Source organism: Meles meles, chromosome 20 (genome assembly GCF_922984935.1).
Source record: "Meles meles chromosome 20, mMelMel3.1 paternal haplotype, whole genome shotgun sequence".
NCBI classification, from domain to species: domain Eukaryota; kingdom Metazoa; phylum Chordata; class Mammalia; order Carnivora; family Mustelidae; genus Meles; species Meles meles.
The window spans coordinates 17,121,661-17,148,147 of NC_060085.1; the positions used below are offsets into that span (position 1 = coordinate 17,121,661).

General features: G+C 55.9%; 1 protein-coding gene across 2 annotated transcripts in view; it reads right to left on the bottom strand.

Annotated features, from left to right (window-relative positions):
- Nucleotides 1–1,834: 1,834 nt before the first annotated feature.
- CCDC12 (coiled-coil domain containing 12) overlaps nucleotides 1,835–26,487 on the bottom strand; it is a 53,838-nt gene continuing 29,185 nt past the window's right edge. For both annotated transcript variants that reach the window (XM_045991326.1, XM_045991325.1), the window contains exons 2-7: nucleotides 21,376–21,443; nucleotides 6,878–6,957; nucleotides 5,314–5,375; nucleotides 5,047–5,081; nucleotides 3,981–4,057; nucleotides 1,835–3,884 (exon numbers count right to left, since the gene is read on the bottom strand). In XM_045991326.1, coding sequence (XP_045847282.1) covers nucleotides 3,802–3,884; nucleotides 3,981–4,057; nucleotides 5,047–5,081; nucleotides 5,314–5,375; nucleotides 6,878–6,957; nucleotides 21,376–21,443 — 405 coding nt within the window. In that variant the 3' untranslated portion in view covers nucleotides 1,835–3,801. The remainder of the gene's footprint in view (nucleotides 3,885–3,980; nucleotides 4,058–5,046; nucleotides 5,082–5,313; nucleotides 5,376–6,877; nucleotides 6,958–21,375; nucleotides 21,444–26,487) is intronic.

Genomic DNA, 26,487 nt, shown 5'->3' on the forward strand with positions numbered 1-26,487 from the left:
ACTTTCTTTTTCCATGTGGGTCTGCTGGTGACAAAAATCTCTGGGTTTGCTTGTCTAAAAATACCTTGTAAGGTATTTTCTCTGGGTTTAGAACTGTAGGCTGACAACTTCCTTTCATCTAGTTAACGCTGATACAGGCAGGTATCCCTCTAGTTACCACCGGCTGCGGCTGAGACATCTGCTGTCTTGCTCCTTAAAGGGTAATGTTATCTATTCTAATTTTAACATCTTTTCTTGCTCTTTTTGTTCTGCCAACTTATCGCACTTAACTCTCTAGGTATGCGGCGGTTTTGAAATACGCCCACAAATTCTTAGACCTCCCTTCCCGATGTAGAACCTAATTCTCCTTTGAGTGTAGCCTGGACTTATTTCCCAAGTCACTGGACGCAGTGACTTGCTTCTAACAGTAAAACGTGGCAGAGTATCACTTCCAAGCCCAGGTCATAAAAGGCCCTAGTTTCCCCCCACTTTCTGTCTTGGACTGATTATTCTGGGGAAAGCCGGCTGTCACAGCGTGCATGTGCGCACGTGCGCACGCACACACACACACTCTCACGAAAGCCTTATGGAGAGAGCCATGTAGCAAGGCCTCTGTGTACACCATGCTTCCATGAGCCTTCCTGGCAGTGGACAGCATCCCGGAAGCACAGCCTCCAGCCCTGGCCAAGCTTTCAGATGATTGCAGCCCTGGGAACATCGTGACCACGATCTCAGAGACCCCAAACTAGAACTGCCCAGGTAAGCCACTCCCGCATTTCTGACCTGCAGTAACAGTCCAATACTAAAGGTCTGTTTTAAGCCACTGAGTTTTGTATGGAATTTGAATGCAAGAATTGATGATTAAGATATGAAAAAGTTTTAAGTGAACTTGCTTACTAAGGTGTAATAAACATACAAAAAATGCACAAATGTTTGGGACCCTGAATAATCAAAAAGTGATTATACCTAATTAATCACCATCCATACCAAGAGATGCAACTTCTGAGTGTTGATTTCCTTCTGTTGCCTTGCTTGAGATATGCTGACCTCCTTGAATTTGTGGATTGGTCATTTTGAAGAGTTGTTCCCAGCCATTAAATATATATATAAAATGTCCGCCTCCTTTTTGCCTTTTTTCTCTCCTGGAACTCTAATCACGTTACGTGGCTCTTTTTACTCTATCCTCCATATCTCTTAGCTTCTCATTTTAGGTTATCGATCTGTTTCTTGGCTTGAGGTTTCTCACATGCAAACCCATGTGGCAGCCGGCTCAGTTCTCAAGGGAGACCTTCACTCTAGTCAGTGCCAAGGTTCAGTTTTCCTCTGGGCTGCCAAGGGAGCGGATCTATTATTAGTTCACGGAGGGCCCTGCCCTTTGCGGCCCCAGCCTTCTGGAGCGTTCTCGTACCAGGCCCCTCATTATGCACAGGTAGTGAGTTGTCTTGGCCCCAGGCACCGAGCACCCCAAAAACCAATGCTGTTTCACCAATGCTTGTCACATACCTTCAAGTCAGAGGTCAGACTTCAGCATTCTGCTGCTTCTCCTACCCTCTTGCTTGAGTGTTTCCTACTTTCTTGCCTGGTTACTGAAGCCTTTAAAAGTATTTGTTGTAGCTATTTATTTACCTAGTATTTTTAGCTGTTTGCAAAGGGAGGATCAGTTCGGGCCACTGCAGTCCCATGATGCCAGAGACAGAAGTGGTCAGCCATTCCTTCTTTCTCCAGTTTTCTTTTCCCGATCTCCCATCCGCTCATCGACACTTGGCAGTATGTCCACCTGCCAACCTACCTGCTCTCTCTGCTGCCTTCTAGGGCTTCCGCCTTTCAACTGATCAATCCGTCCTCCGATTGTTATTACTTAGCTCCTCCAGTGAGTTGAGTGTGGTGTGTGTGTGTGTGTGTGTGTGTGTGTGTGTGTGTGTAACTTATTTTAATAAACATTCTTTGTTTCCAAGATTACCACCCAGATCTTCCTCCTACCTAAGTTCCTGAGTTAGAGGAGCTGAGTGCCGCTTTTACTCTGGTGAGAAAACCAACGTTCATTTTAAAGCCTGTAAGGAAGTCATGGTTTCAGTTCCTTGGGATCAATTCTTCCACCTGGTGGGGTGGTACCCCTTCTTCAAGGCACCAGTCTCCTCACATATTCTGTAACTTTCGTTTGTGCGCCCGTCGTGCGTGATGGTGTTGGTTTTGTCCTCTCTGTGCACGCCAGTCTGCTGTAGTCAGAGCTGTAAACGCAGAAGCAAACCTTTCCTCAGCTCTTGGGGTTCCTACTCTGTGGGGCCGGCCACATGCCAGTTCCAGCGCCATCAAGAGAGTGGGAGCCTCGCCGGGAGTCTGAGGCATACGCTGCCACAGACTAGCACCCTGCTTGTATGCCAGTCCTGGGCATGGAGGCACCTTCTTGTCCTTTATTCCCAGGAAGGGAAGGCCGGTCCCCGATGCCACGAGGCAGAGGAAGTCCAGCTCCAGCCCTGCCACCCATGGGCAGGTATGACCCCGGCTCCCTTGGGAACCAGAGTCCTGGGCCTGCCCACTGCTCAGCAAGCCATCTACTGCTTTGGCCCTCGGTCAGGCCTGCTCCCTTCCTGCACAGGTTATCTTCTCAGGGTAGTTTTTAGATGAAAGCATCTGCTTCATCTGAACGTGCTGGTGTCGGGGCACATGTACTCACTTCAGGTCTGTGACCTGGGTCTTTGGCACCGTCCACCAGAGTCACGCCAACGTTCCTCCAACTCAGCAGAGAACAGGATGCAGTGGGATGACACCGGGTGGGGGTGGAACACTCGAGGGGAAACCCTGCAGGTAGCTCAAGCGTGTTACCACTTTGGAGATGAAACTCTAGTTGGCCACGGGGACCTGGACTCAGCGCTGTGGCCAGTCACTCCAGATAGCTCCACAGACGAAGCTCATGGTCCCAATGCCAGGACCCTGGGGACCTAGGGCCTAAGACCACACCCCAAAACCAGGCTCTAATACCCTAGTCTCTAGGAGCCAACCCCCACCCCGGTGCAGGGGCCCCGTCCCAGGGAAGCCACAGTCTGGCTCTGACGGTGACGCAGGGACAGGGACCGCCGGGGTTTGTGAGAGTGAGACACAACGGTGCCAGGAGCCTTGAATCTGGCTCTGCCTGGGAGGGAGGCTTGCCAGGACACGCATACCCCCTCCACATGCCCAGCCTCTCCCTTCTCTCTCACACTGTGAGTGGAACCACAGAGGACCGACACAGAGTGGGAGCCTCTCCAGGCTGGCCAGACACTCCAGCAAGGTCCAGGCCTGTGGAAGGGTTTAGAGAAGCCTCTCAGACTCTCCCTGTCACCCATAGGTTTTGACATGACCGCCTGACTGGACCAGGACCCAGACTCAAAAGGTCGGGTCTAGGCCTTCTGCACTCCTCCAGCCTCGACATGCCTGGTCCAACACAGGGCTTCCTCGTGTGACGCTTCACCTCATAGCTGCCCTGTCTTGGGGCGCAAACCCACAGTGCCCCAGGGACCCCAAAAATATGTAATAGGTTTCTGCCACACACATGGGTCTGCTTGCTTCTCTTTCTAGGGATACAAGAACTTCCAGTTACATAAGCATGTACAGATGCAGCCGGCCCATGGGGTTGCTGTTGGCTCTGCCCCTCTCGGCATGGTGAGGACCTCTCAGGAGACAGGAGACAAGGAGCTGACCTCACCCCAGGCAAGGTTTCTGGCTGGTGGGGCAATGTAGTTCTGGAGCCAAATGGGAAGTAACAGCAAGCCCAGCCCCCACCCTTGCCCAAGGCCACCGGCCCACAGGACAGGCATGATGGGGTGGGGGGAGATAAGGCCTGCCTCAATCCGAGTCGCAGGCCTCTTGCTCGGTTGTAGCGTCCACTGCAGAGGCGAGGCTGTCCTCCTGGCCTTTTAGCCTCTCACCTGCATAGATGGGAGACAGAAGCAGTCGGGAGGGGCCCTGTGCTTGGGCCACCACCCAGAGGGCAGGGACCCCACCTTGCTAGGCCCTGTACTTACGGATCAGCTCGGCAATGGCCCTCTGGGTCCGCTTTTCTAGCTTCTCCAGCTTTTTAGCTACGTCTCTCTTGAGGTCCCTGTAGCAGGCAGGTGCGAGGAGGCCGGAAGGTGAGAGCTGGCTTGGTGTGGCCTTGGGACCCTCCCCTCCCAAAGCCCCTGTGGTGGTAGGAATCACACTCAGCTGCCTGAGGAGACCACCCTGGCGAGGCAGCCAGGACCTCCCTCTCTCCCTCTCTGCACTCTCCCAAACCCGGCATCGGCCAACAGGGCCTGAGTCAAGGTGTGCAAGGGTGGATGGCTGCTCAGGGTGGCCCTCCTGGTTTGGTCTCTCTATGGGTCCGGCTCCTCCTCCAGCCACGTGCTCACCCTCGCCAGCAGGGGCTTCCAGAAGCGCGCACACAGCCTGCTCTCCCCACTCTGGGATTCCTAGGACGCACGCCCCATGCTTTTGCTTCAACAAATGAGAACACCTTCAGTGGGGCCGTGCCTGCCACAGGATTGCGGCTGAGAGGGATGCAGCCCGCCACTCTGGCCCGAGGGCAAGCAGAACACAAGCCCCAGGCCATGCAGCCCTCTCTCACCCTCTGTATCAGCCTGGTCACAGGGGCACCGGGGAAGGACACGCAGTCCCCTTTCACAGGAGAGGAAACTGAGGCCCTAGCAGAACAGGCCAGGCGGTGGCAAACTGGGACAGAAATTGACGTCTGCCCTTCCCATCACCTTGCTTCCATCCTGTGGCTCCGTGAGGGCCACGGCTGGCCTTGCTCAAATGTAACTCTCTGAGGTGGGCCGGATCCTCGCCCTTGCAGAATGGACTTCTGGAGGGGATGGCTGCTCCTCCCTCTCCCTGGGCCCCTCCCTGCCCTCCAGGTGTCGCCCCCACAGGCCTCCCTCTCACTCTCCCTTTATGTCCTGTCAGGAGGTTCTGCAGGCAGTTATTATGTCGTGTAGCTGCGTGTCCACACGGTCCATCTCCCTGCTTTGAGGGCGGGAGAGGCCCAGCTGGAGGGCCGTGCCCAGCACGAGTGGCCAGTCAGCCACGCCAGTCTTATGTGGCAGCGCTCACCAGTCAGGCTTCCGGGGTGCGAGGTTGGCCAGGTCCTGGGGAGGAAGCAGACGCATGTCAGGACTGGAGGGGCCCAGCACCAGGGCACAGAGGCAGAAAGTGGGGAACAAGGGAGGGAGGGAGGGGAGGGTCAGGGAAAGTGGGGTGGAAAGAGAATACAGAAGTGGAAAGACAGAAGAAGGAAGCGGGAGAGAGGAGGGCATGGGGCGGGGAGTGAGGAGCAGAGAAGGGCCCCCAGTGGGCTCCCAGGGCCCTCAGGACGCTCACCACTTCCTCAATGATGGGCTCTGGCTTGGCGGCCTCCAGCTGCTCCTTCACCTTCTCTTCCACTAGAGGGTGCAAGACAACCACACGGGCCGGTCGGAAAGGCGCCGCCACTCGCTGGGGCGCACCCTGCAGCCCAGGGAAGGGGGAGAGGGTGCGGGCGGGGATACGCCCGGAAACCCTGGGCTTTCCTGGCCCTCTCCCGGGGGTCCCAACCTCCAGAGACTAAGACTGCAAAGGCAGCCCTGGAGGAAGGGCTTGGGGTTCCTGGGATGAAAGCAATCCTGGGCGAAGGAGGGCCCGCAGGAGGCGGACTGCTGGAAGAGACAGCGCACAGGACTCCAGCCAGGGCAGACCTCCAGCCAGGACGCACAGCTGGGAAATGCGAGGACTGCCTGCATATTACCACAGACGGTTTTGTGAAGAACCACGAGGACCACCTTTCCTGTATTCTACAGGGGCTCCTGGGCTCTGAGGGTGTCTTCTGGCCCTGGACTGGCTGGGACCCAGGTGTCTTTTCTTCCCATCCCACTTGGATGTGTGTGACCTGGGGAACAGCTGTCCTCACACACCTCCCAGCTATGCCCCGCAGGTGACCACGCACTGGGCCTCTGGGTGATGAGACCATCATCACCCCCGTGGGGACAGAGACCAGGAGCGCTAACGACAACTCTGGGCTCCAGGAACTTCCTCCGACCCCTGTCACTGTGGCCACGTGCTGCCTCCTGGCCCCTCAGCCCTGCCTCACTCTCCAGCCACAAGGGCTGACCCAGTGGCACGGGACCACTCCCCACCCCCTCCCTTGTCCGGCCTTATTGCCCCACCACGGTGCGGCCCACAGCATGAAGCAAATCACCCGGAAGGCATGTGAATCTCGGGGCAAACAACATGGGGAACCAGACTGGGCTGTGACTGAAGGGGCAACACTTTACTATTTTCAAGATAAACGATTACTCATTTATAACTTGTAGAATTCAAAACTGATAACACAAAGGCTAAAAACAGGGCCAGGGACCCCCGGGGTAGGAAGCGCCCGGCATCTCCAGTGTGCAGCCCTCCCACGAGTTCCGGCTGCTGAGCTGCTCCCCACACCACGGGAGAAGGGCGGCCTCGGGGCCGGACCCTCGCCTGCCGGCATGAACGCCTCTCCCCTCCTCTGTGCCCGGCGGGCGTCTGCCCATGGCCCTCTGAGCACCTGAACGCTCTGCTCTTCTTCGGGGTCTCACTCGGACCCCCAGGTGCCCACAGGACACTCCCCACCCTTCCCACTGCCCCTGCCGTCCCAGGGCCCCAGGGCCACTTCCGCCCCTCAGCCCAGAGAGGTCCTCCCAGGGGACGTGGCCTCTTCCCTCGCAGGTCCCTGGAAGGCCCTCGGGTGCCCTGAGCGCCTCTGCTGTCGTTCAACATGGGTTACGGCCCCACAGTTGTGAGATGGGGCCAGAGGCTCCTAGAAGCCCGACTTCAGCCCTGGCGCTGCTGGTTATTTCCCAAGGGAGCACGACACCTGCCGAGGCAGAGGCATCCAGGGGCGTCTCAGAGCAGAGGTGGAGCAACGCAGCCTACGTACCTGCGACTGGCTTGGCCGGGGGCACCCGCCTCCTCTTCAGGTCCTCATCTTCGGGGACATAGTTCCGCAGCCTGAGTTCCCTATGAGAGCAGACAACAGGCAGCGATGGAGCAGAGGGCGTGGTCACCTCGGTCACCTCCAAGGTCATGAATCAGACCCTGAGGAATCAGATTCCTCACGGGAATCAGACGGTGAGGAAGCCACACAGGCTGGAGTCTCTCCGGAGACAGCCTGGTGAAGAGGGAAAGCACAGGAACAGAGGACTCTGAGCCTCAGTCCCATCCCCTGCCAGGTAGCAGCTGGGCGGCCCATTCTGTCCTCGCCCAGAGCTGGGGCCGAGGAGCCTTGGGGAGCATTCACGGGCCACGCATCCCGGAGGAGCCCCATGGGACAGCTGGGGGCCGGAGGTCCGAGAGGCTGCACCACTGTCACGAGCTCCCACAGCAGTGGCTGCACCATCTGACCTGGAGTCAGGGCCAGAGCTCCCGGGCTGAGTTTCTCCGAAGGGCGAAAACCTGATGGTCCCCGGGTTCTCCAAGCCCGGCCTCCTCCTCAGAGTCTCTGAGGTCGGGAGCCACTGGAGCAGACCTCAGGTCTTGGTGGCAAGGGTGCACCTGTGCTAGGGACAGGCAGCAAGGGCGGAGGACAGGCACGACGGTGTGTGAGGCTGAAGAGCCAGGCCCACCAGGACAGCCAGGAGAACAGCCCAGCCCCAAGGCCGCAAGAGCTCCTTAAAGTGCTCCTGGATGGACCCCAAGAGCTCTGTGAAGGCAGAAGAGCCACGGGGGGACCAGGATCCACAGTGGGCCTGCCTGGCCAGTCCCCTCCGGCAGGATGGGCCACACCACGGACTTGCTGGGGCCGCCCTGGCTCAGCAGCTCATCCACCCCACTCCCCACCCAGAAGCTTGCCCGCACCAGAAGCGGCCCTGGCCAAGCCCACAGGGTGGCAGAGTGACAGTTCCTGGGGGCTGCTGCTTCATAAAAACCAGAGACTGTGGGCCAGACCATTTCAGCCCTGGGGAAGCAGAAGTGACCCTGACATACCAGCCAGAGAAGCCTGGGCTGGGGGTCCTCCTTCCTCACTACCTCTTCTGAGCCCCTCAAGGACTGCCGGCCCCTCTGAAGTCCTAGACCTCCAGGATAGGGCCTGTTTTCCCAGCAGGAGGGCTCCGTCACCTACGGAACACTGTCTATGCCGGGCAAAAACACCACTCATGTCCCTGGGCAGCCAGCTTTTCTAGAGCCGAGGCAGCAGGTGTCTGTGGCCATACACTTGGCAAGCGGCAGTGGTCTGAGCTGGGGAACTCTCTGATGCCAATCATCTCCTAATTCACCAGCCCTACCAGTGCCCTTCTCTGCCAGGGCCCCGAGGGGCAGTGCCCGCACGGCCTGCATGCAGAAAACCTGCCGCCCACTCTACGGAGCGGGGAGACCCACCCTGTCCTCTACCCGCTAATGGCTCCCTTGGGCCCACGGCAAATGCCACGGAGGCACGGGGAGAGAAAGCCGCGAGTGATTTGGTGCACTTTCGTTCACAACAGGGTGAGGAGAGAAGCGGAAGAGAAACTGGGTGTGGGCAGAAGACTGCAGGGGTTAGTGAGAAAGAAAACCCCTATCACTCTCAGAAACCAGCTCCAGGGCTGTGTGAGAAATCAGCAGGCAAGAGGGGAGGCCACTGGGAACTGTGCCGGGGCTCATGGCAAAAGCGAGTGCCCACACCCTGGCCTCCTCGCTGCTCAGGCTTCGGAAGACACTGGAACGGGGAGGACATGGCAGGGGGACAGGGAGAGGCAGCACAACAGGAAAGAGCAGCACGGCCAGGGGGCTGGCCACCCAGCAACCCCCATGTCCCACAGCATGTCCCCTGCTGCCTGCTGCCCTCTGTGCCCCTGGAGCTGAGTACGGGTCCAGGAGTCATGGACACATGGGTCCCAGTCACTGTGGGACTGTCCCATCTGGGCCTCAGTTTCCACATCAGTAAACAGTAAACTTGATACTGCCCAGCTGTGTCAAGCTAGGTCCGAGCCCTCCTTGCTTGACTCTGTGAGACCTAATGAAGAGACTGCCTCTCACTAATCCCCAATTAACTAGCCCTCCCCTACGCCTATCACTGACATGGGACAAGAGCCTCTGGGGCAGGTCATGGGGGCAGTGGGTTCTGCTCAGGGCCTTGTCTTTCCAACATGGGACCAAGGTTTAACCGCCTGCTTCTGCAAACAACTTGAAAAACTTGACAACAGGGCGCCTGAGTAGCTTGGTCCATTAAGTGTCTGCCTCTGTCAGGTCATGATCCCAGAGTCCTGGGATCGAGTTCCATATCGGGCTCCTTGCTCAGTGGGGAGCCTGCTCTCCCTTTGCCCCCTCCCCTGCTCATGCTCTCTCTCTCAAATAAATAAATAAAATCTTTAAACAGTAACAACAGGGGTGCCTGGGTGGCTCAGTGGGTTAAGCCTCTGCCTTCAGCTCAGGTCATGATCTCAGAGTCCTGGGATCGAGCCCCGCATTGGGCTGTCTGCTCAGCGGGGAGCCTGCTTCCTCCTCTCTCTCTGCCTGCCTCTCTGCCTGCTTGTGATCTCTCTCTGTCAGATAAATATATAAAATCTTTAAAAAATAAAACCCATTTGTTAGTCTTGGACAAGTACCTGGGCAACCAGGATTGGAGGGGCTGCGATCACAGAGAGGGGGGCAGTGCAACAGGTGAGGCTGACCCTGGGCACCTCTTCTCCCTTAAAGCATCCACTTACATGCAGAGGCTAAAAAGCGGAGACCCCAAGCAGAGCTTCCCGCCAACCCATGGGCTGAAGAGACAGAAGTTTGCATCAGTGCGAGGAAGGAAGCCTCTTCCTAAGTCCTGAAAGGGTGAGTGAGGGCATCTGTAACAAAACCACCTGCCAGAAGCTGGAATACATTCTCTCTGGAAGAAAATAAATGATTCGGAACCCCAAATTATCCCCAGGACTTTTCATACACAACATCCAGGATTCTACCAAAGCTATGAGGAGAAAAAATAAATAAATAAAGATGCCAGAGATACACTCAAAGGAGATTCAGACACTAAAATGATTAGAAATGAAATACAAAACTGAAATTAATGAAAGTTCGGGAAGGCCTCTACACAACGGAGAACTGCAGCAGAGAATGTGAAACTGTAAAAATTAATCAAATGAGAATTCTACAACTGGAAATCTAACCAAAGCTAAAAGAACTCAATAAATGGGTTCCACTAGAGCTTAGAACAATGAAAGGAGGGATTAGGGAACCTCAAGGTAAGTCAGAAAATATCCAGACCAAGGCACAAAGGAAAAAACCGTTGGGAAATACGAAAAAGAACAGGAGAGACTCACAGGCCATGGCAGAAAGAGCTAACATAACATGTAATGAGAATCCCAGGAACAATATTTAAAGAGATAATAACTGAAAATTTCACAAAATAAGTGGAAAACATCGAGCCAAGCCACACACAGATGAAAGAAACACTGGGAACTCCAAAGAAGAGCACAGTCAGGCAAATCATTATCAAACTACTCAACGCCAAAGATTCTTAAATTAGGTAGACAGGTGGCCTTCAAAGGAAAACCTAAGATGGACAGCTGACTTCTCGACAGAAACAATGGAAACTGTAAGACAATGGAGTGATACACGGCCAAGGCCAGGAGTCATGAGACTGCTGCGCCAGAATGATACATCTAGATAAACTAGCCTTCAAAAAGGGTAACCTGGGGGCGGCTGGGTGGCTCAGTGGATTAAGCCGCTGCCTTCAGCTCAGGTCATGATCTCAGGGTCCTGGGATCGAGCCCCACATAGGGCTCTCTGCTCTGCAGGGAGCCTGCTTCCTCCTCTCTCTCTGCCTGCCTCTCTGCCTACTTGTGATCTCTCTCTCTGTCAAATAAATAAATAAAATCTTTAAAAAAAAAAAAAAAAAGGGTAACCTGGATGGCTCAGTCAGGTAAGTATCTGACTCCTGACTTCGGCTCAGGTCATGATCTCAGGGTCGTGGGATCGAGTCTGCCATCGGGCTCTACGCTCAGTGGGAAATCTGCTTGGGATTCTCTCACCCTCTCCCTCTGCCCTCCTTGGTGCTTGCGTACTCTCAAAAAAAAAAAAAAAAAAAAAAAGCCTTCAAAGAAAAACTAGCAAAATTGGCCGTCAGGGAATCTGTCAAGAAATATTAAGAGGAGTGCTTTTGACTGAAGGAAAACCATTTCCTTCAGTCAGTTGCAGAAGGAATGCAGAAGGAATTGCAGAAGGAATGAAATGCACAAGACTGAATAAATATGCAGGGAAATTTAGAAGAATACTGACTGTACAAAATACTCATAATGACTCCTGGGATCGAAAATTCAGCATTGGGGACACCTGGCTGCACGAGAAATGGTATGGATTTTTTTTTTTAAATTAGGCTCCATCTCCAACGTGGGACTTGAATTCATGACCCTGAGATCGAGAATCAGATGCTCTACTGACTGAGCCAGTCCGGTGCAAATGCCCTGGGCCACTCCCAGGTCCCTCCATGTGGGCAGACATCATCTGAGCTGAGCCTATATCTCCTACGGAGCAGGCTCAGACAAAGAGGCCATCTGAGTACCCCCATTTTCACCCTCTCTGATCCAGAGCCCCCTGTGTCCCCTAAACAAGACTCAGCCTCTTCACACAGTCCTGATCGCATTCCCCATTGGTCCCCACAGCCTACTTTCTAATCAAATGTCCCCTGGGTCACTCCCAGCCCAGTCTGCTACACTTTCCTGCCCCTGGGCTTCAAGACTTAACTCAACCAGATGGCATACTGGGCAGCCCAAAGATTGCCATCCACCCCCATGACACAGCACACGGCTCTTCTCCTGGGCCTCCCCTTGGCCCTCCACGGCCCTCCCCTCTCTGCAGCAGCCTGCACACCCCATGCACGTGACCCTTCGTGGCTGTCCTGCACACCCTGCCCCACAAGCTCTCAGAAAGTCAGCCCCACACTCCACTGCCAACTCACACTTGTCTCCACTCCACAGAGGAATTCAGGGAGGGCACGTGGTGGGTGGCCTGGGGCTCTCTAGGCCTTAGAGTACTTGTGAAGAGAATCCCGGAAGCAGAGAATTTGTGCCCAGGAGATTCACAAGGGGCAGGAATGTGGCCAGGCCTGGGCAGCCAACTCCTCAGGGCCTTCTGCTGTGTTTGTAAGCAAAGCAGCAGTGACACCCACGTTCACATTCTATGGAGTCTCCTTAGACAGGGGAAATACTTGTTTCCATCTCCTCTCCTCCACTCCCTCCCTGGGTATCTGAGGAGACCTAGCAAGAGCCTGAGCAGGATCGGTGACTACAGCGAGGTCTCCCTCAAGGCCAGCTGCAGGGACCCTGGGTGTGGGCTGCCAGGGAGATTCTGGGGAAATCACCTCCCACACATGTCCCTCAGAAGAAGTTGGTATTCTCTGTAAAAAATGAAACTCTACCCAGGAATAGAGTTCTAGAATGTTCATGTTAAAGGAGGTTTCCAGATATCTGGAAGGTCCAACCCTCTGGCTGGCAAACAGGTCTCAGAGAAAGCCTGCTGCTCGTGGAGGGTTCTTAGCCCTGGCCTACTTTGCCCTTATCCGTGCTCCCAGCCTTACACTCGGGGACACCAGACCCTTGTCTCATGGCTTCATCCTCAGCCCCTGCCCTGGGTCCTAAGAACACGGCGACCCCACCCAGCTATCTAGGTCCCTCCTGCCAACACAGGCTCCTCCAGGACCAGAGAAAGGTGGGGAGGGTCTTGAAGCTCTCCTCTCAGTAGCTGAACACAGGGCAAACCAAGCCCAAGACAGGCCTGGGAGGTCCTGGAGGCCAGCCCTGGCTGAAGACAGTAGCTCTGACCACAGATGGCTTTCAGCTTGCACATCCAGGGTCCGGAGCCATGGGCCTCTTCCAGGGACACACACACACACACACACACCCAACAACCTTCTGTGTGCTTTGGGCTCTGCACACGCACACTCACCCCCGTGTCTAATGTAGACAAGGCCTAGTTTGTGGCTACCAGAGGCCAGACCCCTGAGGCCCATGAAAACAAGGTGACAAGCAACTGTCCCAAACAGTTCACAAGTGCTCCGGAGGATGGTGGTTACTTCCTTCCAGACAGATTAGAGTGTTCAAGCCCCATGACCTGATAAGCCTGCTCTGGGGAAATTATACCATAGAAATAGTACCAAAACAGGGTCAAACAAAACCGAATGTTCCACACAGAAATGCTTCTGGTAGCAACATTTGTAACACCCCCGGGCAGACATTTTTGGGCTCTCTTCTGGCGGAGTCCCCCAGAGGACACTGCAAACACCCTGTCCAGACAGTGGCCACAATGGGAGCAGGGGCCGGGGGGAATGGTCCAGCTCAGGAGAGTGTCATCAGAACACCAGGAAACTTCCCTAGAAGTACAAGGTTGGTATGGAACACGGACACTGGGAACAGATGGACTGTAGCGATTTCTTGTTTGGTGGTTGCTCAGCAGTTTAATTCGGGAAACTTGATGGTTGGCCTGATAGCAAATGAAACTTTGAAAGAGCCCAGCGGCTTCCCCACTCATGGGCAGAAGACACTGTACTCCGGCTGTCCTCCCAAAGGGCAACACTGGCCACACGATGGGGACAGGTACAGACAGAGGGTAGTCCAAGTGCCCTCCCCTCCTACCCAGCTAGCCAACCTGCCCAAGGCCTCCGTCCTACTGACAGAGAAAGTGCGGCACAAGAACGGACCACGTGCTGGACGGGACCACATCCACGGACAAAGCCTCTCACGTGACCCCTGGCCAAAGACTCGTCCAAGGGCTTCAGGGAAAGGGGTGGGAGCTCCCATATCCTCCTGCCCTTGATGTCCAGTCCCCACCCCAGAGCGCAGGCCAAGATGGATGGGACGATGCTTCCTTCTCCACGGGAACACCCTCCACGTGCTACCTCTCAGGACTGCCCTTCAACATCAGGCAGTTACCGATACGTCCCAGATGTGGAAAACAGTCCACAGAGAGACTCACGGATGTGCCCAAGAGCTTCAGAGGGTGGGAAAAGCCAGAGCCAGAATCCCAGTCCAGGTGTCTGGCCTCGAGGCGGAACCCAGCCCCCCTCACCAAGTTCCTTAGGGACCTGCAGTCCCGTGGAAGAGGAAAGGCCAGCTGACAGCATGCCCAGGTCCGCAGCTGGGTCAGCCTGCGGTGTTCTTGAAGGGAAAAAAATCATGCTGGCCATTCCCGCATCTTCTCACTCTCCGGAGTGTGGCCCACAGCACCATTCTTGAAACTCCTCCTCCCTCTCCATATCCCATCCTCCCAGCTTCCCAGCCTCTAGGACCCTCCCTCAGCCCCTGATATCACAGTGGGTCATAGGCGTTAGAAGAAGGGGCTTTAGAAATCTAGACTAGAAAGGCAGTCAGGCCTTGTCTTAAAAACAGGGCAGCCAAAAGCACCAGGGCTGGGCAGGGGTGAGAAGCCCCCACCCAAGTTGACCCCATTGTATCAGCCCAAAGGCCCACCAAGGGTACCAGGTGTCCAGTCCCTGATGGTTCGGAACAGCCAGCAGCTGGCCAAGGCCATGCCCAGGGCCAAGCACAAGTTAATTCAGGCCCCTCTGCCCAGCTCGAGCTGCCAAATCTGGCTCGTGTGGTCCGTACCCACTGCCACCCAAGAGTCTGCAGGGCCCAGGCCGCGTTCCTAGACTTCCAGGCTGGGCTCCGTACCCATCCCACCTGAAAATGCACAGCTGACGGGCATTTGAGCCACTGAGAAGTTCGAAGAAGTGTATTTATCAAAAGATGATCAGAACACAGTGTGTGGAAAAAGGTCACAAACAGCAGGAATCTATAATTTCAGTACTTTAAGTATCAATGCAAATCTTTTTTTTTTTTTTTAAAGATTTTTTTTTAAATTTATTTGACAGAGAGAGATCACAAGTAGACAGAGAGGCAGGCAGAGAGAGTGAGAGGGAAGCAGGCTCCCTGCTGAGCAGAGAGCCTGATGCGGGACTTGATCCCAGGACCCTGAGACCATGACCTGAGCCGAAGGCAGTGGCTTAAACCACTGAGCCACCCAGGCACCCTATCAATGCAAATCTTAAAAGAGAAGACGGCAAAGGTCTGGGCAGCCGAGCCAAATCCCAAAGGGCACACAGGATGAGGCCTGAACTGGCCACACCGGCTGTATGGGGACAGATGGCAGTGGGGGACAGGGGGGATGGGAGCCTCCCACCCTCCTGGGCCCCACCTGTCGCACAGGCCGTGCTGGGAGGTAGATGGTGCTCAACCCCACGGGGCTGCCCCGGGCTGTAAGCCCCGGCTGAAACCTTCTCTTCTCACCACACCACTACCCAACCTCCCTGATGCTCACCCCACAGGCCCCAGCCACGAGCCACGAGCGCACACGGGCCAAATGCCCCCGGTGCCTCTGCATCTGGGAGCGGTGCGAAGGGTAAAGGCAGCAGAAAAGAACGGGCAGGGCCCTGGGAGCTTGCAGGCAGAGGGGCTGGGGGATGACTCCCAGCACTGGACCCCTTCCGCTCAGCTGGGAGATCATGGGCAAGTCGCTTCACCTGCATGAAATGAGGTTTCTTCATCTTGCGGTCGGACCACACCTGCTCCCAGAACAGGGAGGGGGATTTCATCAGAAGGGCTTGGGAAGCACTGACGATCACGACTGACAAGATCAGGGCTTCTTTCCAGGCAGAAAGGACCCAGCCACCCTCCCCGCTTTCCCCTGCATGGAAGGGAAGCGGCTGGCCTGCTCGCATGGTGAACACTGCCTTCTTAAACTTTCTTAAACCGTCCTCTTCCTGATTCACTGTCCCTCAACCCAGGGCCTACTCCTGAGTGGCAGGGCCAGGAGAAGCAGGGAGACCCACGGAGCCACAGTCCATCCCACTGCAATGGACCGGGCCCAGAGCACACGGAGGTGACTCAGGAGGAGTGGGTGAGAGCCACACCGAGGTCACCACGAGAGTGGGATCAAGGTGACATCAGGGCTGTGCAAGCACAAGACACTGTCCCAGAGACCCAGCTCGCAGACGAGAGAAGGACTGGCACTTGCCAGTCTGCCAGGTTCAGGCACTGGGCCAGACCCGGGCTGGGCCTCAGCCGGGGTGGGACCTCTCTCCATAGAGAGCTGCAGAACTGGTTTTCCATCCTGAAGAATGAGGGCTTGGGGCCCAGTTTCTGCGGTAGCAGTCTGTGACACCCAGTCCGGAGTGAGCGACTGTCCCCGCGTGGTGACTGCTCCAGCTGGGGGCACACCTTGATCCGGAGGAGGAGGGAGGAGCTGGTGGCGGGGGGCTGAGGGTTTGAGGCTTGCTTGTTCAGGCACGTAACAAGACATGTTTCATGCCCCGCGCCCGCTAGGGTGTGCAGCACGTCCCCCCTCCTCCCCGCTGCCAGGGTGGCCGTGACTCTCAGCTACAAACCCTCCCCCAAACACCCAACTGTGGCACACGGATCAGCTGACTTGCCCTCAGGAGGAAGTGACCAAGGCTTTAAAAAAAAACATAAAAGCTGGGGCGCCTGGGTGGCTCAGTGGGTTAAAGCCTCTACCTTCGGCTCAGGTCATGATCCCAGGGTCCTGGGATCAAGCCCCACATCAGGCTCTCTGCTCCGCGGAGAGCCTGCTTCCTCCTCTCTCTCTGCCTGCCTCTCTGCCTAGTTGTGATTTCTCTCTGTCAAATAAATAAAATATTAAAAAAAAAAAAAAAAACAAAACACAAAAGCTGACAGAAAAGCCCCTCTCAGTGGGCCAGTTTTCCAGGGCTGCCGGGTCCTTTCTTATCAAGGGCATAAGCAAGGGGCTGTTTAGTTAAGACAGAAGTCTCAGGGGTGCCTGGGTGGCTCAGTGGGTTAAAGCCTCTGCCTTCGGCTCAGGTCATGATCCCAGGGTCTTGGGATTGAGCCCTGCATTGGGGCTCTCTGCTCAGCGGGGAGCCTGCTTCCTCCTTCTCTCTGCCTGCTTGTGATCTGTCAAATAAATAAATAAAATATTTTTTAAAAAGAGAGAGAGAGAGGAGTCTCAGACGCCCCTCAGAGTCAGCTACAGGGAGGAGCAGCTGGAAGAGAGCGGTTCCAGCACAGACAACAAGCAGAAGCCTTCTGGGAAGGCAAACATGGCTTTCCTTCCCACAGGGCCTGGCTTGAGCTGGTCTACCTTCAAGGGACTGACTCCCCACCCCAGTGGGGATTTGCTTGTATGGGGACAGGGCAGGATTTATCCTGGAGAGAGTCATACAGATTTTAAAAGACATAGCGGATCTACAGATTCCATGTAATTCCAATCAAAATCCTAGCAAGCTTTTTTAAAAATCGATATTAACAAGCCAATTCTAAAGTTTATAAGGAAAGGCAACTGAACTGGAAGAGCCTAAGATTCTGAGAAGCGTCCCTAGGCAAACGGGCAGGAGCCCGGGCAGAGAGGAAGAGAGGTGATTCTCTAGCCTGGCAGGCGAGGAGTGAGGTCCTGGGGTGCCTGCCTCCGATCCTGCTGGGTGCTCCCGTTTCCTTGGCCTCCTGCCCCAGCCCCACACTGCACCTGCCAAATGATGGCACGCAACGGCTTTGCTGAAGCTCACCTGTATCGGGGGGGGGGGGGGCGTCCCATGAAGGACCTGAACGATTCATTTCTCAGCCTTACTTCTCTCATCCACCCCCCCCGCGCTGTCTCCCCAACCACTGCCGCATCTGCCAAGTGAGCACAGCCTGTGTGAGAGTTCTGCCTTCTCCACGAGTGTCTGGAGTCCCTCAGCTCTCTCGGGAGGGCCTCAAAGTGACTTCTTTCTGTCCAGAGCCCAGCACAAGCCAGACAGAAAGTGATGGTATTTGCCGTGCTCGTCAGAGAAGCGAGCGCTATTGTGCTCCCCCCCCTTTCTGCCGGAGATACCCGGGTGAGGCTCACTGAGGCAATGGGACTGGCCAGGGCCAGAAGGCTAGTACCTGGCAGGCCTGGCCTCCCACCCGGAGCTACTCCCAAGCCCCGAGCTCCCTCTATCTGCCTGGTTTCTACAGTTTGGGCCCACTGCTGCACAAAGGACGGTCTCAACTTTTCTAACTTTGCTCAGTCCTGTCTGTGTAACCAGAAGAACATGATGAACATCTGAGAAGTCCATCTGGGAAGTTCATCACCAGCCAGAGACATGCGCAGCCCCCATAAGCCTGTGCAGCACCTACGGGGCCACCATGTTAACCCTCCCTCCCTGCTCTAGGGACCTGTACGAAGCCTGCGCTGGGCTTTCCAAGCCATGGGTCAGAGGGTGTCTGTCCTGCCTCCCCAACAAGAGGTTACCCCACTCACCCTTCCACCCTGGTGGTTCATGCCTCTGAGCCTTCCCTGCCCAAGTCCTACCCACTAGGATTCCAGATCCAATGCAAGAGGAATGTTCTCCGTAAGGCCTTGTCCTGCTATCCCTGGCTGAAGGCAGCCCAGAGTGGGCCCTGTGTTTCTCTCAGGACACTTCAGAAGGGCTGGTGCCCACAGAGGTGCCCATCTGGCACCTGGGCTCAGCAAGGGCCAACCTGGACCGAAGCAGACTGTTCTTACCTCCCAGGAGCCAAGGAAGCTCGCTGCTAACCTGCCTCTGAGATCATCCCCGCCCCCGCCCCCGTCCTTGGTGGTGCTGGAAGGTGGCCCCTTCTCCCCCACTGGCAGAGAGGGCCATGGCAGGGGCTTTGGCCTAGGGGCTCTGTGGAGCGCGCTCCCAAGCCCTAAGCATCCTGCTGGGAGTCCCTTTCCAGATTTGGGGTACCGATGACAAGAAAGATCCCCTCTTGCCTAGGACAACACAGATTCTGCGGCCTCAGGCTCTTCCTGGAAAGCCCACAGCCACACCCCAGACCCTGTAGTCTGGGCTTAAACCCACAGGAGTCTGGCCACTTGGTACAGGGACTAAAGCTCTGCCCTGCCCTCCCAAATAACCCGGGTAGCCCCTTTGCTCTAAGCCTGTTCAAGTCAGGACAGTCCCCTTTTCCTGGGAGGCTACAAATTCAGGCACAGCTCCACGCCTGGCTCAGGCGGGGCTTCCTGACAAGAAAGGCAGTGACTGAGCAGCAGAGGGACCCACACAGAAGCCACACTCGATTCCCAGGCCAGACCTGTCCCCAACACACCCTGCCTTACAGAAGACGGCCTCAGAAAAGTGGAAGAACAGGATGGAAGCAGAACTCAATTCAGTGTCCCACAGGTTTGGTCTCTGGGCAGCTCTGAGTGGGTTTTCCTGCCTCCCCTACTGGCCCCCACCTATCCAGCCCCCGCAGGCTCAAGAAGGGACTTCGGAGGGGGTCTCAGACTTTGTCACAAATGACTCATTAAGTCCTAGAAGGTGAACCAGGGCTCTCTTACCCAGAGCTCCGGCACAGGAACCTGGGGCCCTGCGGCCCTTTCTTTTCACACTGTTTTTGTGATGAAATCTCTCAGGCACACAGAAATAGAGAATAACACCACACTTGTGCTCTCTTCCTCAACAAAAGCAACACTGCTGTTTTTTGAGACAGGTTTGTTCCTGGCCCCACCTCCCTCTGCCTTTTTGTTAAAGGAATGGTGTATCATGGCCGGTGAAAGCCTTTCCCTAATCCTGTTTCCTCCCGGCTTCCCAGCAGCTAACCTGAGGGTGGGAGCAGGTGCACGTCCACGAGCCTGGCCCCATTTCCGTGGCTTCCACTCCACTGCCCTCTTCCTGTAGTCTGTCCCCCTCCAGAGAACATGTGCCCCGTGAGGGCAGGGGCGGTGTTTTGTCCACAGCCGCCTCCCAGGCCAAATCAGAGAAGCAATCAAGTCAGGACTTGTAGAACGAGTAACACCTGTGTCATCGTGTGGGTTTCTGAATTTCACATGAATGTTCCCGCCCTGTCTCTTCTCAATTCCGAAGCCTGCTCTTCCCTCCATCGACACCACGTTGGAGATTCAATCACACGACTCAACAGTCACCTGTTGAGCTCACCCTGCTCACCACTGACCCTTCTCTTTCTCATCCAGGAGGAGGGGGATGAGAGCACCGACATCCCAGCAAAGCGAAGACAGCCCAAAAATCAGGACTCTAGGCTCTAGCCAGCGATCGACTGAGAACCTAAGTGAGAACAAACCAGAAAAAAAACCACAGGTTCCCCTAGCAGGTCCCACGGAACAGGGGAACCGTGCAGGTATGCACCCCCAAACCACACACGTGAGGTCGCCTGGCAAAAGAGCAAGGACACGGCCATCATCTCGGGCACCAGTGAGGGCCCCCTAAGGTGCTGGTGGAGGGGCCAGTCCCAACAGGGAAGCACAGAGCCCAGCACTAAGGTGGCGGGGTCCCAGCACCACCCACCTCTCAGCACAGAGCCGTTCCCATCTCTGATGAACAACTGAGGGGGCAAGGACCCTCTGGGGCTGCCTGTGAGGGCGGTGTGAACCCCCTCTGTAAACTTGCAAGTCACACAGATGCATGCACATACACACAGACACACACACACAGACACACACACACACATACAAACACACCCACCCACCCACCCACCACCCGGGGGATGAAGAAGCCCCGTCTGGTTTGAGATCAGCTCCAGATGAGGGCCCCCGGGGAGGTTCCCCTCACATGGGTAAGGTCAACACAAGGCCGTGGCATCAGGAAGTCCTGCTCCCTCCTCCGGGGAGGGTCCCCCCCTCCGGCTATCCCCCTCAAAGCACAGCCTGCCCGGGGAAGTTTTCTTCGGACATCAATATCCACTACCCGATGCAAGCAGATGCCTTCAAGCCCTGGGCCTTGAGGAAACTGCTCAGGACAGAAGATATCAAGGTGACCTGTCCATTCAGAGACCAAGTCTGATCCCAAGCACAGCTCCCCCGCTGGCCTTGTGGCCCGAGTTCAAGGCTGGGCGTGGGAGGGAGGGTACGAGAGCCCGGAACTCTGGCTTAGAAGTGCTGGGCGGGCAGGAAGGCTCTCCCCATCTCACGAAGACCAACCACACAACTCCTGCCCACCCCACACCTCAGATTTGCCAATGTTTCGCAGGTACTTTTGAGGCAAAGCAGCCTCCGAGCTGAGCTGCACAGGAAAACTGACCCGTGGAAGGTGGAGGGGAGAGGAAGGCGAGGACAAGGAACCCAGGCTAGGAGAGCAGCACGCACAGAGGGCACCTTCAGGAGATGCCGAAGGGCCAGAGGGGTGACAGGGAACGGGAAGGGGCTGGATGAGGCCGGGTAGCCCCGGCAAAGCAAACACGCCAGGCACAGTTTGGACCTGATTCTGCAGGTGCTGGGGAACATGTCAGGCCTGTGGTCTGGAGAGGAGGGACAAACCTTAACGAGGGTTGGGCAGAATCTGCGGGTGGCCACATAAAAGCCGGCTGGCCAGTGGGGAAAAGGGAGCAAAGCCTCCAACTGGGGGGAAGGGCGAGCTTTTCAGACCTGCACAAGGTAGCCGAGGGGCTGCAGGGGGTGGGTGGGTGGGGTGGGGGTGGGGAGTGCAGGGCACGGGGCGGGGGGGGGGGGGTAGAGACTGTCAGCAACAAGGTGGGATGACACAGAGCTGCACAAGGGCCTCACCTGTGCTTCTCGCCTTCCTCCTCCCCGTCTCTGAGCTGCTTGGTTTTGGGTTCCCCGTCTTCCTTGTCCTGCAAAGAAGGGGAGAAAACCACTGGCTCAGATGGGTGCTCTTTCCCAGTCCTCGATGCCCAGGAAGCTGGGGAAGAATGGGACTGGTACAGGGACTGAGCTCTGCCCTGCCCTTCCGAGAGGCTCAGCAACCTCTCACCCTGGCAAGAAGCAGCTTGGTGTTGCAGCCCCCGACAGCCCCCGAGTGGCACACAGCACCAGAGCCTCATTGCCCAGCCTCCCCTGCCCCCACGCCGCCCACAAAACTTAGCAACCAGTGACCCTAGCCTGGACCAGGCACACGGTGACCCCCACAGAACACATGCAGGAGGAGCTAGGTTTGAGTGGTGAGAAATGCACGTGGTTGGCGACCTCCCCCTCCCCCCAACACGCCAGTGGGTCTGGATGGAGTTGCCCGCTGAGCTGAGAAAGGCAGTCGAGCTGGGAAGGGCAGTTACCAGCCACCAGGGTGAGGCAAGAGCTCGGGCCTCCAGGGCTCCCTTCCAGGCCAGCAGACTGGTGTTCCTCCAGGAACACCTATTTCCTTACCTTAAGGGGTAACGTAACTCCAACTAGAACCAGGCTTAGAATAAGACTCCTCCTGCTGTGTATTCAGGGGATGGAGGGAAGGAGAACTAGTTTCAAGTTTTTATGGGAAAAATGTCTTTTTTTGTTGTTGTTTGGCTTTTTTTTTTTTTGGTCTTCCTCTTGCTGCTCCCCACGCTCCCCTGCCCCGTCTCTTGGTAAGTCTCAAATCTGACACAGCATACTCATTCTCTGGGGACACCAGGGGCCACAACAGAGGACAGCACCATGCAGCTTCCAGCTACAGAAGCAACTGAATACCTGGGCTTTCTCCCTGACTCCATAAGATCAGACTGGCCCTGCGCATAGACGGACATGCAGGGTGTGCATCCGTGTCTGCGCTCAAATGCCCGGCCATGTTCTCAGTGCACGTGCTGGGGCACTCCAGGGTCCCTGTGCCTGCCAGGACTGGCCCTCCAGTTGGGGGGGGGGGGTGTCACCGTGCACTTCATTACTGGCAGCAACGTGTCTTTGACCATCCCACTGAAACTGCGTTCTGAGACATCAGTAAGGCACTGCCATAAGGAGGCCGCTTTGATGTAAGAAAGAGCTAGAGGGGTACCTGGCAGGCTCGGCTGGAGGAGCACACGACTCCTGACCTTGGGGTACAGACTTCATGTTGGGTGCAGAGGTTACCAAAAAAAAGGGGGGGGGACTAAAAAAAAATCTTGCCATTTGCAAGATGGAACTAGATGGAACTAGAGAGTATTATGCTAAGAAAAATAAGCCCAATAGAAAAAGACAAATACCATGATTTCACTCTTATGTGGAATTTAAGAAACAAAACAGATGAACATAGTGGACAGGAAAGAAGAAATAAAATAAGATAAAATCAGAGAGGGAGACACACCATAAGAAACTTTAAAAAAAAAGAATATATATTTTTTAAAGAATTTATTTTTTATTTGACAGGCAGAGATCACAAGTAGGCAGAGAGGCAGGCAGAGAGAGAGGAGGAAGCAGGCTCCCCGCTGAGCAGAGAGTCCGACGTGGGGCTCGATCCCAGGACCCCGGGATCATGACCCGAGCAGAAGGCAGAGGCCTCAACCCACTGAGCCACCCAGGTGCCCCCCCCAAAAACAATATTTATTTGACAGAGAGAGAGCACAAGCAAGGGGAGCAGCTGGCAGAGGGACAGGGAGAAGCAGGCTCCCTGAAAGAGGAGGGAGCCTGATGCGGGGTCCCAGGACCCCAGGATCATGACCTGAGCCGAAGGCAGTTGCTTAACCAACTGAACCACCCAGGCGCCCCACCATGAGAGACTCTTAGCTCCAGGAAACAAACTGAAGGCTGCTGCAGGGGAGGTGGGTGGGGGATGGGGGAGGTGGGTGGGGGACGGGGGAGGTGGGTGGGGGACGGGGTAGCTGGGTGAGGGGCATTAAGGAGGGCATGGGATGTGACGTGCACTAGGTGTGCACTGGGCAACTGACGAATCACAAAATTCTACCCCTACAACTAATAATACAATGTATGTTACCTAAATTGAATTTAAATGAAAATTTAGAAAAGGAAAGAGCTAGAACAGACATATAAATTTTAAGTGAAACAGCTACATGCGCTGTGCTAACTCTCCTTAAACTTTGCTCGTGCCACTGACAGCTGCCTCCCTGAGCGCGGCATCTGCTCCATGAATCCATTCCCAACAGTGACCACCATGGAGACCTGAGAACCAGACCCTACCATTCCTAGGCCTCGCACTTACAGGGAAGGAGAGCCCGGAAACCAGCCTGGAGGCTTTTGGCCCAGAGAAATGCTTTTATGATGTGCACGGATCAAGATAAGCCCTTGTTCTTTCAACCCCGAGCAGCCTAGTCTCAGGGATGAAGAAGCGGGAACAAGTGACCGCAGCCACATGAGAGGTCAACAAGGTTTGCAGGGTGGGCTGGCGAGGGATGGACAAAATGTGGGGGTGACTGGAGTAGGACAGGCTTCCTGGACAGGGGCGCAGCTGGAGCACAGGAGGGTGTGCTGTGCAGAACACCCAGGTGGCTGGAGAAGCAGGCCTTGGTGAAGGTAAATGCTGGTCAGGCTGGCGAGGCAGGTGGTGCCAGTCACAGAGGGCTCTGGCCAGTGTCCTAAGTAAGGCACTAGGAGCCAGAGGAAAGGCTGGGGGAGCTGTTGGCAGAAGAACCTTTCCTAAGAGCCTGGCCACCTCGCTGGACAAGCAAGCCCTGGGCAGAGAGGCTCTCGGATGGCGATGGCCGAAGAGGGAAAGGAGGACAGAGTACAGATTTTTTTTTTTTAAGATTTTATTTATTTGACAGAGAGAAAGAGAGTGCACACAAGCAGGCAGAGAGGCAGGCAGAGAGAGAAGGGAGAAGCAGGCTTCCCACTGAGCAGGGAGCCTGACATGGGGCTCGATCCCAGGACCCTAGGATTATGACCTGAGTACAAAGCAGACACTTAACCAATTGAGCCACCCAGGTGCCCGCAAAGTACAAATTCTTAAATGAGAAACAAGCTAGGGTTCTCTGTGTGGCCTTCAGGGCTGTGGGGGCCTGGGCAGGACCTTCCAACGGGTGCACGCACCCCTCTCTATGATGAAATGCCAGCAGATTAAGCAAGCTGTAAGCCTGAACAGTCAAAAAAAAAAAAAAAAGGTTCCTTTCCAACTGCCTGTGAGCAGACTCCCCAACGGCCTGCCTCCCCCTGATGAGTAAGGACAGAGACGGAAGGGCAGAGAAAAAAGGCTCGGCTTTCCCCCGTGCGGGCTGGTGGGCAACCCCACGGGAAGGCATCTTTCCATGGGGCTCTGTTAACCTGGACCAGCTGGCAGAGGAGGGTGGGAACAACAGAACTGGCCTCTGGGAACCAGTCCTCAGCAAACACTATGCCCCTTCTCGGCAGCCGCGGCCGCCACCACAGTCCTGGAGTCCCAGAGATACTCGAGTGCCGTGGCGCAGGCTGGTTATTCATTAATGAATGAGAAAACATGTACCCATCTCTGTGACATTTTAAAAAAATGCCCAGCTGTCCAGTGGGTGGGCCGCACCATTAACTGGCTGCAGTGTGAGGTTAAGGACGGCCCTGGCCTGGGCTGCTGGGTGAAGAATAGAGACACGGGTGGGGCAGGAGCAGGGTAACCTGCAAAAGGCCACAGTAATGTGAGCTCGAGGCGCGCTCCCGTCTTCACGCTCCACAGCAACTCGTGACAGCGAGCATTCGTGAGCAGGGAAACAGCTTCTGGGTGATCCTGGCCTCGGTCCCCAGGCAGGGCATTCGTTACCTGGGATGGTGGCAGGAGGTGGAGACCACCCTCACGGCCCACCCCAGCCTAAGAGACTCAAAGGGCCCCCAGGGCTGTCTCCCGGGTCTTCAGTTCAACGCACGGGGAGCCTGGAGCATGGCCATCAGGGAAAGGGTAAAGATTTGCCTGAGGACACAGAGCCTGTCCCTGGTGGCCGCAGGTCTGGATCAAAGTCTTTCTGACCCTGGCCCTGTGTTCTCACCAAGGAGACAAACGAGAGATAGTGGAAGAGCCACACTCAGTTTCTAAAAATATCTCTGACCCCAGCCACCTCCGGTTCAGGTTCAGCCCTGACTCTGACCGGCTGCAGCCAGCCCAAGTCCAGGTTCAGGCCGCGGCGCACACCCTCCAGGGCAGGCGGGGCCTAAAGGGCACAGCACCCCCCCAAATCTGGAGACACCCCATCTACCCCAAGACTGTTAAATCTGACTCACTGCTTAACCCCTCCCCACACACACCCTTCCCCAAATCTCCCACCTTTCTCCCTCCTTCCCAGTCTCTGTTCTCCCGTCCTTGCCTTCTCCCACGCTGCCGCCACAGGCACCCGTGCAACCCAGCCCACAGCTGTCTCTCCCCCTGCCTCCAACCATGCCAGCCTGCCAGCCAGCTGCCCCACTACACCGGAGAACACAGCTTCCTGGGGCGCTTCCCTGCTTTTCCTCTTCCACCTCCCCGAAGTCTCCCTCCACTTTCCCATTTGCGTCCCAGATGCAGGTCCTATCACACCACTCCTCTGCTCCAAGTTCTTGCTGGCTCCCCAGGCTCTCAGGAAAACAGCCATTCTCCTCTAGGGGCAGCCTCATGAGGCCCCTACACTCGCCCTACAGCCCACTCACACTCGCCCCTGTCCAGAATACCCTGCCCCCACAGCCACTGTCTCTCAAATCCTGACATGCCCACTCTCATAACCCCTAAGAGAACCACCCACCTGGAGGTCAGCTCAAATGCCACCTCCTCCAGGCAGCCTCCTGAAGTTCCCTGACAATATGCGAGTCACTCCTCTGGGCCCAGGCATGTAGTCATTCCTGTTCCTATCCAGGCCTCCCTCAAGTCCTTCATATCTTCTTCAGGTATGGGGGCATCTCCTGGAGCTCCTCCTGGCCTGGACTAGACAACCGTCATCAACCGTCTGCTAATTTAACTACTCTTTCCACCAACTCCAGAAGAGCCAAACTCTTGGTTGGAAACAGTGGTGGCGGAGGGCAGGAAAGCCACATCCTGGACTAGGGTCC